General features: G+C 39.9%; 1 protein-coding gene across 4 annotated transcripts in view; it reads left to right on the forward strand.

The window, feature by feature from the left end:
* The first annotated feature begins 13,721 nt into the window (after positions 1 to 13,721).
* LOC124607091 (uncharacterized protein SYNPCC7002_A1628-like) overlaps positions 13,722 to 17,307 on the forward strand; it is a 57,316-nt gene continuing 53,730 nt past the window's right edge. The window contains exons 1-2 of one of the 4 annotated variants that reach the window (XM_047139283.1): positions 13,746 to 13,940; positions 17,064 to 17,142. Coding sequence is in view for 1 of the 4 variants with exons in the window: in XM_047139281.1 (XP_046995237.1) it covers positions 13,784 to 13,882 (99 nt within the window). In the remaining 3 variants the exon portion in view is untranslated. Of the gene's footprint in view, positions 13,941 to 17,063; positions 17,143 to 17,307 lie in introns of all 4 variants that reach the window. The other 3 variants (XM_047139284.1, XM_047139281.1, XM_047139282.1) reach the window with 3 other exon arrangements.

Here is a 17,307-nt window from a genome sequence, read left to right on the forward strand (position 1 = left end):
TCAAAACAGAACTGTTGAGATAAAAGCCTGATTTTATTATGCACTTCCAGGGTATTGTAAATAGCAGCTATGATTTCACATAATACTGAGATAATGTTTTTAGGACTGCAGTAGGCATGCTTCAGCAATGGTAAAGAGATCTCCTGCTGCCAAGTATATAATTGTTAATTGTAACTTGAGACACACTGTCATGTCGTCTTGCACATATGTATCTGACTTCTGTGTATGACAAGAAATATTGTCCTTGCTCAAAAGGAATTCGAAAGTAGTTCTCTTCACCCATTTCCGACGTGTCATCCATTTTCAACACTACTTTTATTCCAGCTCGTATACAGTGCCATTTGGCATGTGAAAACATGTAAGCCCCCTTTACACCAGGGTAAATGTAAGCAAACGTATGAGAATGCACATTTGTAGACAGTTCACCAGTGTTCACTTACATTCACATAATATCTATAGGGGCTGTAAGAGAATGCAAGATAATGTTTTAAAGGGATAAACAGTCTTGGCTGCAAAACAGATTTTATTGTTTTATATTTCACCAGTAACGTGTTTGCCCTTGATTAAGGTATATTCAGATTGGATAGCTTAACAGGTGTTACAAGTCTATGCCGCCATCTGTGCGGATGTTTGAGTAGGCCATGGATGGTGGCATATGTGCTTAACACCTCTTATGCCAGCCAATCTGAAGATGCCTTGTTCAACTAACACGTTATTGACAAAATATAAAACTATAAAACTTGTTTTGCAGCCAAGACTGTTCATTTCTTCAAAACTCTTATCAATTGTTGCTGTACCATACCGCCATGCACTGGAAAAAAGTTCACGAGATTATGAACACAGATTATGATTGCTGTCCCAGTTTGTACATGAATGTGAAATGTGTGGAGTTAGTGCACTTAACACTGAACTGTAGCACCAGGTTTCCTTAGCATTAGCTCAAAACTTTGCATATATATATATATATATATATATATATATATATATATATATATATATATATATATATCAGTTGAGGCTTTTTGCTGAAGTAATTAAGGAGGAAATTTAAAAGCAGAACACTAATAACTGATGACTGGCGTAACCTAAAGAAAGGCTAGCCTTTATTCTCTGGTGATTAGCAACTGGACTTATACCTCAGTGATTTTGTGCATTAGAAAACGCCACAGCAATAACACTTTAGCAGTAAATAAGGAAAACAACAGCATGGATGAATTGCAGTAACATCAAAAGTAATGTCAGAAACAGTATAAAAGGTTACTTGTAGAACTACACTTTTGCACAGCCTCCGTACACATGATTTCTAGGCCTATGAATGGATGAATGATTGATCTGCGAAAATAATCCTGAAGTTTTGAATAAAAGAACTGAGTAATTATTGTTATGTGCCAAGAATCCTTAAGGACCATTGCAGTATTGAATCATTGTTATGTTCCTATTATTCTTATATGAACAGCTTGCTTAGATATTGTATGATCTTCTGGGGAAATACAGGTACAGCCATACAAATTTTCAACCTTCAAAAAAGGGCCATAAGAATAATGAAAAGCGTTCCCTATAGAGAGCCTTGCAAGGAAATATTTTAAAAAATTTAAAATAGTGACACTTGCTGGCTTATACATATATAAATGTGTGTACTTCCTGAAAACTAACCAGGAATTTCCAGTGCTGAACAATCAGGTTCTTAACTATAAAACAAGAAACAGAGATGATTTATAGACACCCACAAAAAGGCTCTTTACCAAAAATGTGTACATTATCAACTTTTTAGGGCATTGCCTAGATTAATAGAGAAAATTAAAGAATTTCATAAATTCAAAAAGAGCTAAGACAATATTTAATTACACATTGTTTCTATACCACTGAAGAATATCTGAACATGAAAAAGTAAAATTATTTGCATAAAACAAAGTAAGATTACTGACTTCTATGTAAGTTTGTAAATAACATAAATATAAAAAGTTTTATCATGACTAGGACTGGCTATGAATTGACTGCAACCATACAATGTTTATTGCTAATGTGTGAATAAAGATATTTATTGATTGATTGACTGATTTCAATAGCTCTTTAATATCAGATAGCTTCTGATGTTTGCAATGGAATATTCCAAGCACTTAAAGGAATATATTTAACTACATATTAATAAGAGTATATCAATAAAAATAAGAGTAAAAAATGCGAAACAAAGCAGATTTTCACTGTCATTGTTTGGCCAAAAAGGGAGGAGAGGAGGTGGCATAAAGTTCCTGATCAGGAGACATTGCGCCCAAGTTCTGGTTTAAATACCAAATCTCTCCATAGTGTCTTATAAAGTGACAGCATGTGACATTGTTGATTATGTCTGTTGGATGGGATGTTAAGCTTGGCGGCCTCCATGGTGTTATTCTCAAGGAGTAGATATGTGGTGGCACTGGGTTTCACACTCTCCTTTTTCTCACCATTACCATCATACAATCCAACCATACCTGTTCAAGCTCTTTGCACCGACCGGTTGTGTTGATATTTCGTGCACACTTATTTTTGATGTTTTAGTAAGTTTTGAGTGCTGGGTCTAGATTTTGTTAGGTTTAATTGCGTTCAGTAGTGTAATACCTGTTTGGGGAAGTGCAGATTTTAAGTTCTGTGCCGTATTTTCAAAGAAAATAGCGTTAAACCTTTACCACTTAACAGCCATTTTTAGGTCTAAATTTTGTGTGCAAAAGTTAAGTGATTCGAAGTGTAATTAAGTAATTACATTTATATTATATTTATATTAGAGCTCTATAGAGCATATAAATAGGAAATTGTCTTTATTTAGCGAAAGCTTAAAAAGTAGGACAATATTGTAGACAATCATGATTGTGAAGTGTTTTAGTTGCTGTAGGAAAGTTAGTTCTGGGGTGCTATGCAGCTGTTGTGACAGATCGTTTCACCGAGGGTAATGTAGTAGCATGGAAATTGGGGAACCAAATGAGGCTCTTCCTGGGAATTGTAGAGTATTTTCACGGGATATGATAATAGCACAACAGGAGGGGAAAATTAGAGCCCTTCAGGCTTAATTAGATAAAGCCAGGGAGGAACTAATTAGGTTACGGGGGAGGGAGAAGGGTGAAGAGAAGTGTGAAGTGGTAGCAGGGAACAGGGGCTACAGAACAGTATCTGACAGTTTCATTGTTGGCACAAAAATAGATTTGCCCTGCTGCCACAGTTAAGTAATGAAGGGCCCCAGGTAGGTGTAGCTGAAGCACAGCAGAATTCAGTTAGGAAGCCTGTTGCTTCAGAAAGAGTAGGAAGTAGGAAGAAAATTCTGCTGCTAGGTAGCAGTCATGGTAGAGGTGTGGGACAACTTCTGTAGGGAAAATTAGGTGACAGCTACCAGATCACAAACTTTTGCAAGCCTAGTGCATCTCTCAGTCAAGTGATAGAGGGTATAGGATCTGTGTGTGAAGGTTTCACCAAGGAGGATCATGTTGTAATAGTGGGTGGAGCAGGGAACAGTATCGATAGGGACCAGGGCTACAGTATTGAGAGTGACCAGATAAAAGCAGCATCAACAATGAACCATACTACTGATGAGTTTGTGCCTCTTTTCCAGCGGTACAGTCGACCCCAGTTGAACAGCTTTGTGAAGAGGGTCAGTATGGAGTTGGATCGACTGCTTCAGGCTGGTGGTGGGTCGGGGATTAGTTTGGTTCCTGTCGATACTATTGGCAGGTGGGGCTTTACTTCTCATGGCCTGCATCTCAGTAGAATAGGGAATGGTATACTGGCTAGGTTGATAGCAAATACTTTAAGGAGGGACACTGCAACTCACGGAAGTAGCTCTTCTTTTGCAATATGCATGATAGCAGAAATAGGTGATTTAAAATGAAGAAGTTAGTTTATTCGGCCTACTTCCATTCAGTAATGAGTTATGGAATCATCTTTTGGGGAAATTCCTCTCACAAGGAGAACATTTTCAAAATTCAGAAATGGATCATTAGAATTATATCTGGTGTCAGTCATCACCATGCAGAGACCTCTTTAAGAAACTTAGTATTCTAACTACTGCTTCTCAGTACAATTACTCATTGATGTCCTTTGTCACTTTTAACATGTATCTTTTTAAACAAAATAGCGCAAAATATGATTATAATATCAAATCAAAAACAATCTGTGTAAGGACTATAAAGCTTAACATTAGTACAAAAAGGAGTCAAATATATAGGTACTCATATATTCAATAACTTACCGGAGCATATCAAAGGTCTTGTAAGTGATAAAGATCAGCTTCAGAGTGAATTAAAGAACTTCCTGTTGGTCAACTCCTTCTATTCCATCAATGCATATCTCCACAAGGATTATAGCTCATAACTCTGTCTGCATTAGAAAAAAAGGGGGGGGGGAAGTTTACCCCGTAATGTCCGTTTTCCACATTGGTGTGTATTTCTTAAGCCTAATAATTTCGTTTGTATTTTATTTTTTGAAGAGTTGTCTTGGTAGAAATTCTAGCTCCGAATGACGCACTACTGAGTGTTATATGGGCGGCCTCTTTATCTGAAATTACAGTCCTGTGTTTTTAATATTCTTGTTCTAGTGGTATATGATACGAAAAATCTGTGTGTTGCATTATACACCTCGTTTTCTCATTTTAAATTTACCACCTTCATTTATATTTTACTTCATCAAAATTTTAGGATAAGTTATGCACAGGTGTTGCCCCTAGTAATTCCATCTTATCAATGTCTTATGTGCATGACATTTATAAAGTTTTAGTGGGTATGCATATCCAGTTTACGATCTCTCATTTTATCACTGCTGCGTGGCAGCTCCACCTCTTGAGGTGATTCTGTATTAGGATTCAGTACTGGCACACGACGCTGTGGCGCATTATGCTTTTACCTGTGCCCCCATCTTACTCTGTTACTCGCTCCTGTGAACGGGAACGCATTATGCAGATCTTGGTGCCTCTCGTGTCCATCTACAAAAAGTAATGATTTTACTATTTCATATTTCTAATTTTTACTGAGTTTAACAAAGGCGATATTGGCCTGATTATGCCCTTTGGCTACACTGAGTAAAGGATTCTTCTAAGAAATACACTCCTGGAAATGGAAAAAAGAACACATTGACACCGGTGTGTCAGACCCACCATACTTGCTCCGGACACTGCAAGAGGGCTGTACAAGCAATGATCACACGCACGGCACAGCGGACACACCAGGAACCGCGGTGTTGGCCGTCGAATGGCGCTAGCTGCGCAGCATTTGTGCACCGCCGCCGTCAGTGTCAGCCAGTTTGCCGTGGCATACGGAGCTCCACCGCAGTCTTTAACACTGGTAGCATGCCGCGACAGCGTGGACGTGAACCGTATGTGCAGTTGACGGACTTTGAGCGAGGGCGTATAGTGGGCATGCGGGAGGCCGGGTGGACGTACCGCCGAATTGCTCAACACGTGGGGCGTGAGGTCTCCACAGTACATCGATGTTGTCGCCAGTGGACGGCGGAAGGTGCACGTGCCCGTCGACCTGGGACCGGACCGCAGCGACGCACGGATGCACGCCAAGACCATAGGATCCTACGCAGTGCCGTAGGGGACCGCACCGCCACTTCCCAGCAAATTAGGGACACTGTTGCTCCTGGGGTATCGGCGAGGACCATTCACAACCGTCTCCATGAAGCTGGGCTACGGTCCCGCACACCGTTAGGCCGTTTTCCGCTCACGCCCCAACATCGTGCAGCCCGCCTCCAGTGGTGTCGCGACAGGCGTGAATGGAGGGACGAATGGAGACGTGTCGTCTTCAGCGATGAGAGTCGCTTCTGCCTTGGTGCCAATGATGGTCGTATGCGTGTTTGGCGCCGTGCAGGTGAGCGCCACAATCAGGACTGCATACGACCGAGGCACACAGGGCCAACACCCGGCATCATGGTGTGGGGAGCGATCTCCTACACTGGCCGTACACCACTGGTGATCGTCGAGGGGACACTGAATAGTGCACGGTACATCCAAACCGTCATCGAACCCATCGTTCTACCATTCCTAGACTGGCAAGGGAACTTGCTGTTCCAACAGGACAATGCACGTCCGCATGTATCCCGTGCCACCCAACGTGCTCCAGAAGGTGTAAGTCAACTACCCTGGCCAGCAAGATCTCCGGATCTGTCCCCCATTGAGCATGTTTGGGACTGGATGAAGCGTCGTCTCACGCCGTCTGCACGTCCAGCACGAACGCAGGTCCAACTGAGGCGCCAGGTGGAAATGGCATGGCAAGCCGTTCCACAGGACTACATCCAGCATCTCTACGATCGTCTCCATGGGAGAATAGCAGCCTGCATTGCTGCGAAAGGTGGATATACACTGTACTAGTGCCGACATTGTGCATGCTCTGTTGCCTGTGTCTATGTGCCTGTGGTTCTGTCAGTGTGATCATGTGATGTATCTGACCCCAGGAATGTGTCAATAAAGTTTCCCCTTCCTGGGACAATGAATTCACGGTGTTCTTATTTCAATTTCCAGGAGTGTACAAAATTGAGGTATTTGCTCTTTCAATAGGTGACCTGTTTATACATGCTTATAGGTTATCCAAATCTACACAACGCGATCGCGATTCTTAAATAGCTGTATTTGTTCTGTTTTCTATGTAGATAACCTGAAGATGCCTAAATAAAGCGAAACGCATCGTTAAAAACTTAAAAAAAAATAAAACTGCAACCAAGACCGTTTTTAACCAATACTGTTAAGCACTGGTATGCTGTATGCCACATATGGATTGGAAGAATTTCTGCAATAGAATTGTACAATATCCATAAGTCTAATATAAAAAGAAAAAAACCTTTGACTCTTTGCACATCCCAGAGATTCTTCTCCAAGGGATCCATGAAAAACGATAACTACACTCCACACACACATAATATACGTACATGTAGTACTAGAAATATTGTAATCGAATGTGTTACAAATAAACAAACAAACAAATAAGGCCAGTTCACACTGGCTGTCATGTCACATCAAAACATTCTATAATGCGGACAGTCGAGTCATAACATGTCAGGTCACATCACGTCAAGGTTTCTTGGGAAGTGAGCGTTGACGGAGTCGTCATCTGCTAACATCGGAAGTTAACCTATTTTCGCCGCGCTCACACATGTTATAGTAATGGATTTTGTGCTTTTTTGTCTTTATAATCTTTATTTTATTATTGTGCTTTGTCTTCCTGGCAAATTGCACATGTTCCATGACAATTTGGATATTTTTTTCCATGACAATTTGGATATTTTTTCCAAGGAACGTTCTCCCACAAACAACGTCAGATATCTGAGTGCGAAAAATTATTTAGGTTTTACAGTAACAGGTCAGAGCTGATACCCACTCTGTATATAAATAATAAAATATGTTGATGAAGCAGTTTTCATTAAATAGCTTATTAAGTGGAAAAGTCAGCTCTAATGGAGAAGAAAAATATAGTTGTTATGATGTTACTGGCTATGTAAGAAAAAGATATTCTGTATGAGGCAAACAGGCTCCCTTTATTCCCTTGTAAGTATCGTTTGATGTGTTTCTATACATTTTCGCAAATAATTGTCGTTATTTGGAAATATTTCACTTCTTAGAGCTTTACCAGACAAAACTGATCAAAAACAAACGATACAGAGTTTCCTGTGGTCTTTAATAAATTGCATCATAGTTAGTTCCTCAATTCCTATGCCATATTCCGACTTGTTTGTATCATAGATGTTAACACTGAACCTCATTTTCATTTTTCGATATTAGGCTAAACGAATCGATGTGATGTGATGGACTGTGTGAATATACTCAGACGTAATGGTGCCAAGAAGTGACAAGACATGACATAATGTGAGGGCCAGCATGAATTGACCTGTGTAGATACGACCTTCACATAAGCTACTAAATAAAATCTATATCATTTGTTACAGGACAGATAGTATGATCCTATGTAAACCATTTTTATTTATCACCAAAAATCTGTAATGTAATGGTAATACATTAGCTTTGCAATTATAGATGCCATGAACTCAAGCAACAAGAATGATCAGGTCTTTTGTATACCAGAATTTTTAATTTTAATTAACATAGGACATACATATTCTTACTTGTTGTAATTACATGCAAATTTATTGTGCTCTTTTTTAAATAGAAAGAATTATAAAGCTTGTTTTTATTCACTCATTTTCTGCCTGATGCAAGCATAAAATGAAGTTAATCGTCTTTCTCATGTCGCCATGTCGCCCGTAGGATCTTCGACTGCTTCAACAATTTTCTACCAATCATACACATCTTTTCCATTGGCATATTTACTGTGGATCCCGGTATCCATATTCTTCTATCATCAACATTACATTCTCTTCTAAGCAACCACTACATGGCTCACAGAGCTCATCTCAACAACAAGAAAAGTAGACGAGACTGATGACGCTAGCTTTCTGTACTGCTAGTGCTGCAGTGGGGAGTAGACGAATTTCCTTTGATGGTTGGGAAAAGGCCAACAACCAGAGGAACACGAGAGAATGCGAAACGAATAGGAGCGAATATCGTTTGCCCAAGCGCGCAAAGCGTTTACACCAGCGAGAACTCTCGTTTGCTTGTGTTAGCTTCAGAATAAAGAAGGCTATACTGGCCTCCGAGGGCGATGATACAGGGAAGCATGTGCACGCTCTTGTTGCTAATGGAAACGCAGTTTTTGTGAAACAGTTTCACCCTACTTTTTCCACAGGCCAATTGACTGGTCGATTGCTGCAGGGTGGCGGGGAGGGAGGGTTCACATGCAAGTTATCTATGTCTGTGGAGACACAGTTTAGGCACAGTCTCACTTAACAGTCGCGACACTCATTGCTGTAAAAGTTGTTACTGTTTCACAGATGGAGCGACATTAGCGCTCCAAGCTGCGAGTACGGTGAACATCAGACGCGTCGTAAGCATAATGTTTGTTTTGCATCCATTTCCTAGGTAATTTACGAAATATTTGAGTTCTTTTCCTGCCTCCAAGGGTTTGTGTAGTATCAGAAGACATGTATGTTTCAAAAAATGATTCTAAAATAAGCGCAAGTATGGGCAAAAACCATGAACTGAGTGGCAAGCTACAACACATTTGTGAAGAAACACTTGTGACGTTGGATAGAATTGCAGCTTACCTCGTTGATATCAAAAGAATATAACCACACAGACACACGTAAGAAACACATACATGTACCTCTACATGCAAAAGCGATCGACAGCTCATTTATCGTTCTGTAAGCCAATAGCGTTTGTCATTGTCGCCTGTTGCCACAAGTACGACCATCTTTATATTATTCTAAGTGGGACAAGCAACTGCCAAATAGTGGGTGAAATACGTTGAAAACATTATAATGAGCTGATTACATTACATTTCACGCAAAACCAAATATTCGAGTAATTTTCAAACACTCTGTCAGTGAACAAAGTGCTAACAAAATAATGCCATCACACGAAGGAAGCAAGGAAAATTATGTGACTACAACGGAAGTGAATGAAATACATACCAAACATTACGATTTCGTAAGACACGAATAACTGCACTTAATCTAACCACTTCATCATCAAAGCAGGTCTGTGTTGACGATTCACATAAGTCTGGTATTGATACATGAAGAGCTGAACTGGCTGCTTCTGTGTCATAGAACTGTTTTACAGGTTTAGATGGATTGCCGAATCTTTGTGGCAGTTTCCTCTTCAGCGTCAGTTGAGGTGGCTTATTGTTGTTGTTGTTGTTGTTGTGGTCTTCAACGGAAGTGAATGAAATACATACCAAACATTACGATTTCGTAAGACACGAATAACTGCACTTAATCTAACCACTTCATCATCAAAGCAGGTCTGTGTTGACGATTCACATAAGTCTGGTATTGATACATGAAGAGCTGAACTGGCTGCTTCTGTGTCATAGAACTGTTTTACAGGTTTAGATGGATTGTCGAATCTTTGTGGCAGTTTCCTCTTCAGCGTCAGTTGAGGTGGCTTATTGTTGTTGTTGTTGTTGTGATTTCAGTCCGGAGACTGGTTTGATGCAGCTCTCCACGCTACTCTATCCTGTGCAAGCTTCTTCATCTCCCAGTACCTACTGAAACCCACATCCTTCTGAATCTGCTAAGTGTATTCATATCTTGGTCTCCCTCTACGATTTTACCCTCTACGCTGCCCTCCAATACTAAATTAGTGATCCCTTGATGCCTCAGAACATGTCCTACCAACCGATCCCTTCTTCTGGGCAAGTTGTGCCACAAACTTCTCCCCAATCCTATTCAATACTTCCTCATTAGTTATGTGATCTACCCATCTAATCTTCAGCATTCTTCTGTAGCACCACATTTCAAAAGCTTCTATTCTCTTCTTGTCCAAACTATTTATCGTCCATGTTTTACTTCCATACATGGCTACACTCCATACAAATACTTTCAGAAATGACTTCCTGACACTTAAACCTATACTTGATGTTAAAAAATTTCTCTTCTTAAGAAACGCTTTCCTTGCCATTGCCAGTCTACATTTTATATCCTCTCTACTTCGACCATCAACAGTTATTTTGCTCCCCAAATAGCCAAACTCCTTTACTACTTTAAGTGTCTCATTTCCTAATCTAATTCCCTCAGCATCACCCGATTTAATTCGACCACATTCCATTATCCCCGTTTTGCTTTTGTTGATGTTCATCTTATATCCTCCTTTCAAGACACTGTCCATTCCATTCAACTGCTCTTCCAAGTCCTTTGCTGTCTCTGACAAAATTACAATGTCATCGCCGAACCTCAAAGTTTTTGTTTCTTCTTCATGGATTTTAATACCTACTCCGAATTTTTCTTTTGTTTCCTTTACTGCTTGCTCAAAATACAGATTGAATAACATCAGGGAGAGGCTACAATCCTGTCTTACTCCCTTCCCAACCACTGCTTCCCTTTCATGTCCCTCGACTCTTATAACTGCTATCTGGTTTCTGTACAAATTGTAAATAGCCTTTCGCTCCCTGTATTTTACCCCTGCCACCTTTAGAATTTGAAAGAGAGTATTCCAGTCAACATTGTCAAACGCTTTCTCTAAGTCTACAAATGCTAGAAATGTAGGTTTGCCTTTCCTTAATCTTTCTTCTAAGATAAGTCGTAAGGTCAGTATTGCCTCACGTGTTCCAGTGTTTCTACGGAATCCAAACTGATCTTCCCCGAGGTTGGCTTCTACTAGTTTTTCTATTTGTCTGTAAAGAATTCGTGTTAGTATTTTGCAGCTGTGGCTTATTAAACTGATTGTTCGGTAATTTTCACATCTATCAACACCTGCTTTCTTTGGGATTGGAATTATTATATTTTTCTTGAAGTCTGAGGGTATTTCGCCTGTTTCATACATCTTGCTCACCAGATGGTAGAGTTTTGTCTGGACTGGCTCTCCCAAGGCCGTCAGTAGTTCCAATGGAATGTTGTCTACTCCAGGGGCCTTGTTTCGACTCAGGTCTTTCAGTGCGCTGTCAAACTCTTCACGCAGTATCGTATCTCCCATTTCATCTTCATCTACATCTTCTACCATTTCCATAATATTGTCCTCAAGTACATCGCCCTTGTATAGACCCTCTATATACTCCTTCCACCTTTCTGCTTTCCCTTCTTTGCTTAGAACTGAGTTTCCATCTGAGCTCTTGATGTTCATGCAAGTGGTTCTCTTATCTCCAAAGGTCTCTTTAATTTTCCCGTAGGCAGTATCTATCTTACCCCTAGTGAGATAAGCCTCTACATCCTTACATTTGTCCTCTAGCCATCCCTGCTTAGCCATTTTGCACTTCCTGTCGATCTTATTTTTGAGACGTTTGTATTCCTTTTTGCCTGCATCAGTTACTGCATATTAATATTTTCTCCTTTCATCAATTAAATTCAATATTTCTTCTGTTACCCAAGGATTTCTACTAGCCCTCGTCTTTTTACCTACTTGATCCTCTGCTGCCTTCACTACTTCATCCCTCAAAGCTACCTATTCTTCTTCTACTGTATTTCTTTCCCCTATTCCTGTCAATTGTTCCCTTATGCTCTTCCTGAAACTCTGTACAACCTCTGGTTCTTTCAGTTTATCCAGGTCCCATCTCCTTAAATTCCCACCTTTTTGCAGTTTTTTCAGTTTTAATCTACAGGTCATAACCAATAGACTGAGGTCAGAGTCCACATCTGCCCCTGGAAATGTCTTACAATTTAAAACCTGGTTCCTAAATCTCTGTCTTACCATTATATAATCTATCTGATACCTTTTAGTATCTCCAGGGTTCTTCCATGTATACAACCTTCTTTCATGATTCTTAAACCAAGTGTTAGCTATGATTAAGTTGTGCTCTGTGCAAAATTCTACCAGGCGGCTTCCTCTTTCATTTCTTAGCCCCAATCCATATTCACCTACTGCGTTTCTTTCCCTCCCTTTTCCTACTGCCGAATTCCAGTCACCCATGACTATTAAATTTTCATCACCCTTCACTATCTGAATAATTTCTTTTATTTCATTATACATTTGTTCAATTTCTTCGTCATCTGCAGAGCTAGTTGGCATATAAACTTGTACTACTGTAGTAGGTGTGGGCTTCGTATCTATCTTGGCCACAATAATGCGTTCACTATGCCGTTTGTAGTAGCTTACCGGCATTCCTATCTTCCTATTCATTATTAAACCTACTCCTGTATTACCCCTATTTGATTTTGTGTTTATAACCCTGTAGTCACCTGACCAGAAGTCTTGTTCCTCCTGCCACCGAACTTCGCTAATTCCCACTATATCTAACTTTAACCTATCCATTTCCCTTTTTAAATTTTCTAATCTACCTGCCCGATTAAGGGACCCGACATTCCACGCTCCGAGCCGTAGAACGCCAGTTTTCTTTCTCCTGACAACGACATCCTCTTGAGTAGTCCCCGCCCGGAGATCCGAATGGGGGACTATTTTACCTCCGGAATATTGTACCCAAGAGGACGCCATCATCATTTAATCATACAGTAAAGCTGCATGCCCTCGGGAAAAATTAAGGCCGTAGTTTCCCCTTGCTTTCAGCCAGTACCAGCACAGCAAGGCTGTTTTGGTTAGTGTTACAATGCCAGATCAGTCAATCATCCAGACTGTTGCCCTTGCAACTACTGAAAAGGCTGCTGCCCCTCTTCAGGAACCACACGTTTGTCTGGCCTCTCAACAGATACCCCTCCGTTGTGGTTGCACCTACGGTACGGCTGTCTGTATCGCTGAGGCACGCAAGCCTCCCCACCAACGGCAAGGTCCATGGTTCATGGGGTGGCTTATTTGGGATGTAAAAAAGTGTGGGTACTGCAGTCCACCCGAGTTTATTACAGTCTTCTTTTGTTCGAAATGTAGCGAACAAAACCTAATATTATTATAGAGGTAAACTGGGTCTTTTTTCATAAGGTCTTCTCATCTGCTATGAACTAGTTAGTTTATGCCCCTAAAACGAAACATTAATCATTAATACACATGTAGTTTGCAAGTGAATCCTGACGATACAGTTTAGTAACAAGGTGGTAATACCTCTCAGGCTCCTTAGGAAACCTAAAAAAAGAGAGCTGTGGTATCTTCTTCCTGTTGTTGCTGCAAGTTATTGCGCTAGAAACGCTCCCGCTTGTAAAAACCATCGTAGAAATCAAAATAAAAACCACTATTCGCTTTCACGATCGCGCCGAACTCACAGTTTAAGTTACTGGCCGCTTGGGGCGCTGCTGGCGCGGTAGGCAACAAAATCGAGGCGAAGTGTCGCGACTGTTATGTATGTTTGTGGTGTCTGGGAGCACTGATTAGGGATGCGATCAAAGTACTTTGAAAATGTTTGCTGTCTGTAGTGTAAACAGCTCAGCCCGACTAAGATTAAAATGTTGTATTTGTGGACCATCCTGCATCTTTTCGTACAGGAAAAAGCATTTAGTACGTGTTCTGAATTTTGCTGCGCGCATAATTCGAAATTTAACTTTGATGACATCAGGTAATTCACAGCGCAATGTAAAACAACAATGCTGTCGTCTGCCAATGTTCCTTTGTTTTTTTAGTTTCGCGTAGATCATGTAACTACAGTCATTAATTAGCAGTTTGGTGCCACTATCGTGAACACCACCGTGACGTATTGAGTAATTATCACTATATCTGGACAATTGTTTTCATATCTAAAATGCAAAACAAAGCTTTCCGAGAAGTCAACGACAACTATTTCCGTAGACTTGGTAAAGAAAGTTAAGCAGATGCTGAAATTTATTTCATGAGATTTGTGTGGCTAAACCAATTATCCTCAAAAATAACTATTGCTTAAAGCTCAGCATTGATTACTGCAGATAATTTGCAGTATATGTTGTTGTTGTTGTGGTCTTCAGTCCTGAGACTGGTTTGATGCAGCTCTCCATGCTACTCTATCCTGTGCAAGCTTTTTCATCTCCCAGTACCTACTGCAACCTACATTCTTCTGAATCTGCTTAGTGTATTCATCTCTTGGTCTCCCTCAACGATTTTTACCCTCCACGCTGCCCTCCAATACTAAATTGGTGATCCCTTGATGCCTCAGAACATGTCCTACCAACCGATCCCTTCTTCTGGGCAAGTTGTGCCACAAACTTCTCTTCTCCCCAATCCTATTCAATACTTCCTCATTAGTTATGTGATCTACCCATCTAATCTTCAGCATTCTTCTGTAGCACCACATTTCAAAAGCTTCTATTCTCTTCTTGTCCAAACTATTTATCGTCCATGTTTCATTTCCATACATGGCTGCGCTCCATACAAATACTTTCAGAAATGACTTCCTGACACTTAAATCTATGCTCGATGTTAACAAATTTCTCTTCTTCAGAAACGCTTTCCTTGCCATTGCCAGTCTACATTTTATATCCTCTCTACTTCGACCATCATCAGTTATTTTGCTCCCCAAATAGCAAAACTCTACTACTTTAAGTGTCTCATTTCCTAAACTAATTCCTTCAGCATCACCCGACTTAACTCGACTACATTCCATTATCCTCGTTTTGCCTTTGTTGATGTTCATCTTATACCCTCCCTTCAAGACACTGTCCATTCCGTTCAACTGCTCTTCCAAGTCCGTTGTTGTCTCTCACAGAATTACAATGTCATCGGCAAACCTCAAAGTTTTTATTTCTTCTCCATGGATTTTAATATCTACTCCGAACTTTTCTTTTGTTTCCTTTACTGCTTGCTCAATATACAGATTAATAACATTGAGGAGAGGCTACAACCCTGTCTCACTCCCTTCCCAACCACTGCTTCCCTTTCATGTCCCTCGACTCTTATATCTGCCATCTGGTTTCTGTACAAATTGTAAATAGCCTTTCGCTCCCTGTATTTTACCCCTGCCACCTTTAGAATTTGAAAGAGAGTATTCCAGTCAACATTGTCAAACGCTTTCTCTAAGTCTACAAATGCTAGAAACGTAGGTTTGCCTTTCCTTAATCTTTCTTCTAAGATAAGTCGTAAGGTCAGTATTGCCTCACGTGTTCCAGTGTTTCTATGGAATCCAAACTGATCTTCCCCGAGGTTGGCTTCTACTAGTTTTTCCATTCGTCTGTAAAGAATTCGTGTTAGTATTTTGCAGCTGAGACTTATAAAGCGAAGAAAATATTAATCCAGTTGTCACAAATAAACTATTAATTAATATTATTTGTGATTTGCTGCAAGGCAGTTTAAAAACGTTAACACTATCAACTAAATATTTTTCCAGTAACCAATCTCGACCTCCAATCCACAGTTCAGTGTCTACATCAACGTCTTTTATATACATCCAGAATAATTAACGGAATTGTCCATTATCAGGAAGATATTCCCCAGTTTAATTTGAACTAAGCTGTATCGCAAGAGACTGGACTGTCATAAATCAATAATATTTTCTGGAATTGATTATGCTTATGGCAAATTACATTATGCCATTTTCAGTGCCTAATCAAAGTGACACAGGTTTATTTGTCCCTAAACCATTTTACAATTATATGGGATAAATATATGAACTACAGATTCATCTGAACAATACCATACATACAGTTGTATAAACCTAATGAAAGTACATCAAGACGACCATTCCATCTGCTTGGCTGTACACAAACACCATCTCAGCTTGTTCCAACAGAAATAGTGGACCATTCTACTGCTTACAGTATGCTGTCAATCACACAGCCTGCAACACACAAGAAACGCAGGGCACAAGGTCAGAGGAACTTTAATTTGTCAGTGGCTTCTACTGTGGCGATGATGGCACATATTCATAGGAGCTTCCATTTCCAGTCAGGAATCCATCCCTGCAGTTTGTTGGTTTTATTAATGTTCACCTTGTATACAGTCTATCAGTTTATTAACACTGAAACTTTCTGGAAGATTAAAACTGTGTGCCAGATCACGACTCGAATCTGAGACCTAGCTGTTTGGCGAGCAACTGCTCTACCAACTGAGCTACCCAAGCATGACTCATGACTACCCTCACAGCTTTATTTCTGCGAGTACTGTATCTCTTACCTTCCAAATCTGAAGGTAGATCAGCCTAGTCGGTAGAGCACTTATCTGCAAAAGGCAAAGGTCCAGGGTTTGAGTCCTGATCTGACACACCGTTTTAATATACAAGTAAGTTTCAGATCAATACACACTCTTCTGGAGATTGAAAATTCACCTGTTAATGTCACCCTTATTTCTTACATTTTATGACAGATTGGTGACTGTATCCAAAAGATATTGTGATGTGCATGTAAGGAAAGAAGAGTGTTGGAAAGAATAGATCTTTATCTACATTGCCACATGAGTATACTGTAAGCTAATTGTAAATATATGAGTTCATGGCACATTTTTAAGAATGTATCTGTCTGTTGTATTAAACACCTTACCTATTTTGAATATATTTGGGCTTATTTTTGAAAAAGTTTTTTCTATTTTTTTCTGTATAACATCTTTCAGCCACCACTCCCACATATAATGCTATTCTGAAGATGTGAATTCCCTAGCAAAAGTCTGAGATTGTGTGTTTCAGCCATTCTATCAGCATTTATTTGCATTAATTTTATTTGTTTCCATTTGTAGATGGATTATTGACAGCGAAGTATTTATTAGGATTTTCAATTTTCAGGGTAATACTTTTCTCCAGTTCACCCATTTTTTGCTGCAAGCTGTGAAACAGACATGTCAGTCAAATACACACAGAGAAAGTAAGTTTGAGAAATGAATGTAAAGTGTAATAGGCCTACTGGCATTTTGTCATTATTAAATAACAATATGTGAAATAGTTTTGTACACTTGGGGTAAGGATAATTCCATCTCAAGTGATCATAGGCCTCCCAATCCTTGAGCTTCAATTTTCCTAAAATTTGCTG

The sequence above is a fragment of the Schistocerca americana genome, chromosome 3, assembly GCF_021461395.2.
Source record: "Schistocerca americana isolate TAMUIC-IGC-003095 chromosome 3, iqSchAmer2.1, whole genome shotgun sequence".
Lineage (NCBI taxonomy): Eukaryota > Metazoa > Arthropoda > Insecta > Orthoptera > Acrididae > Schistocerca > Schistocerca americana.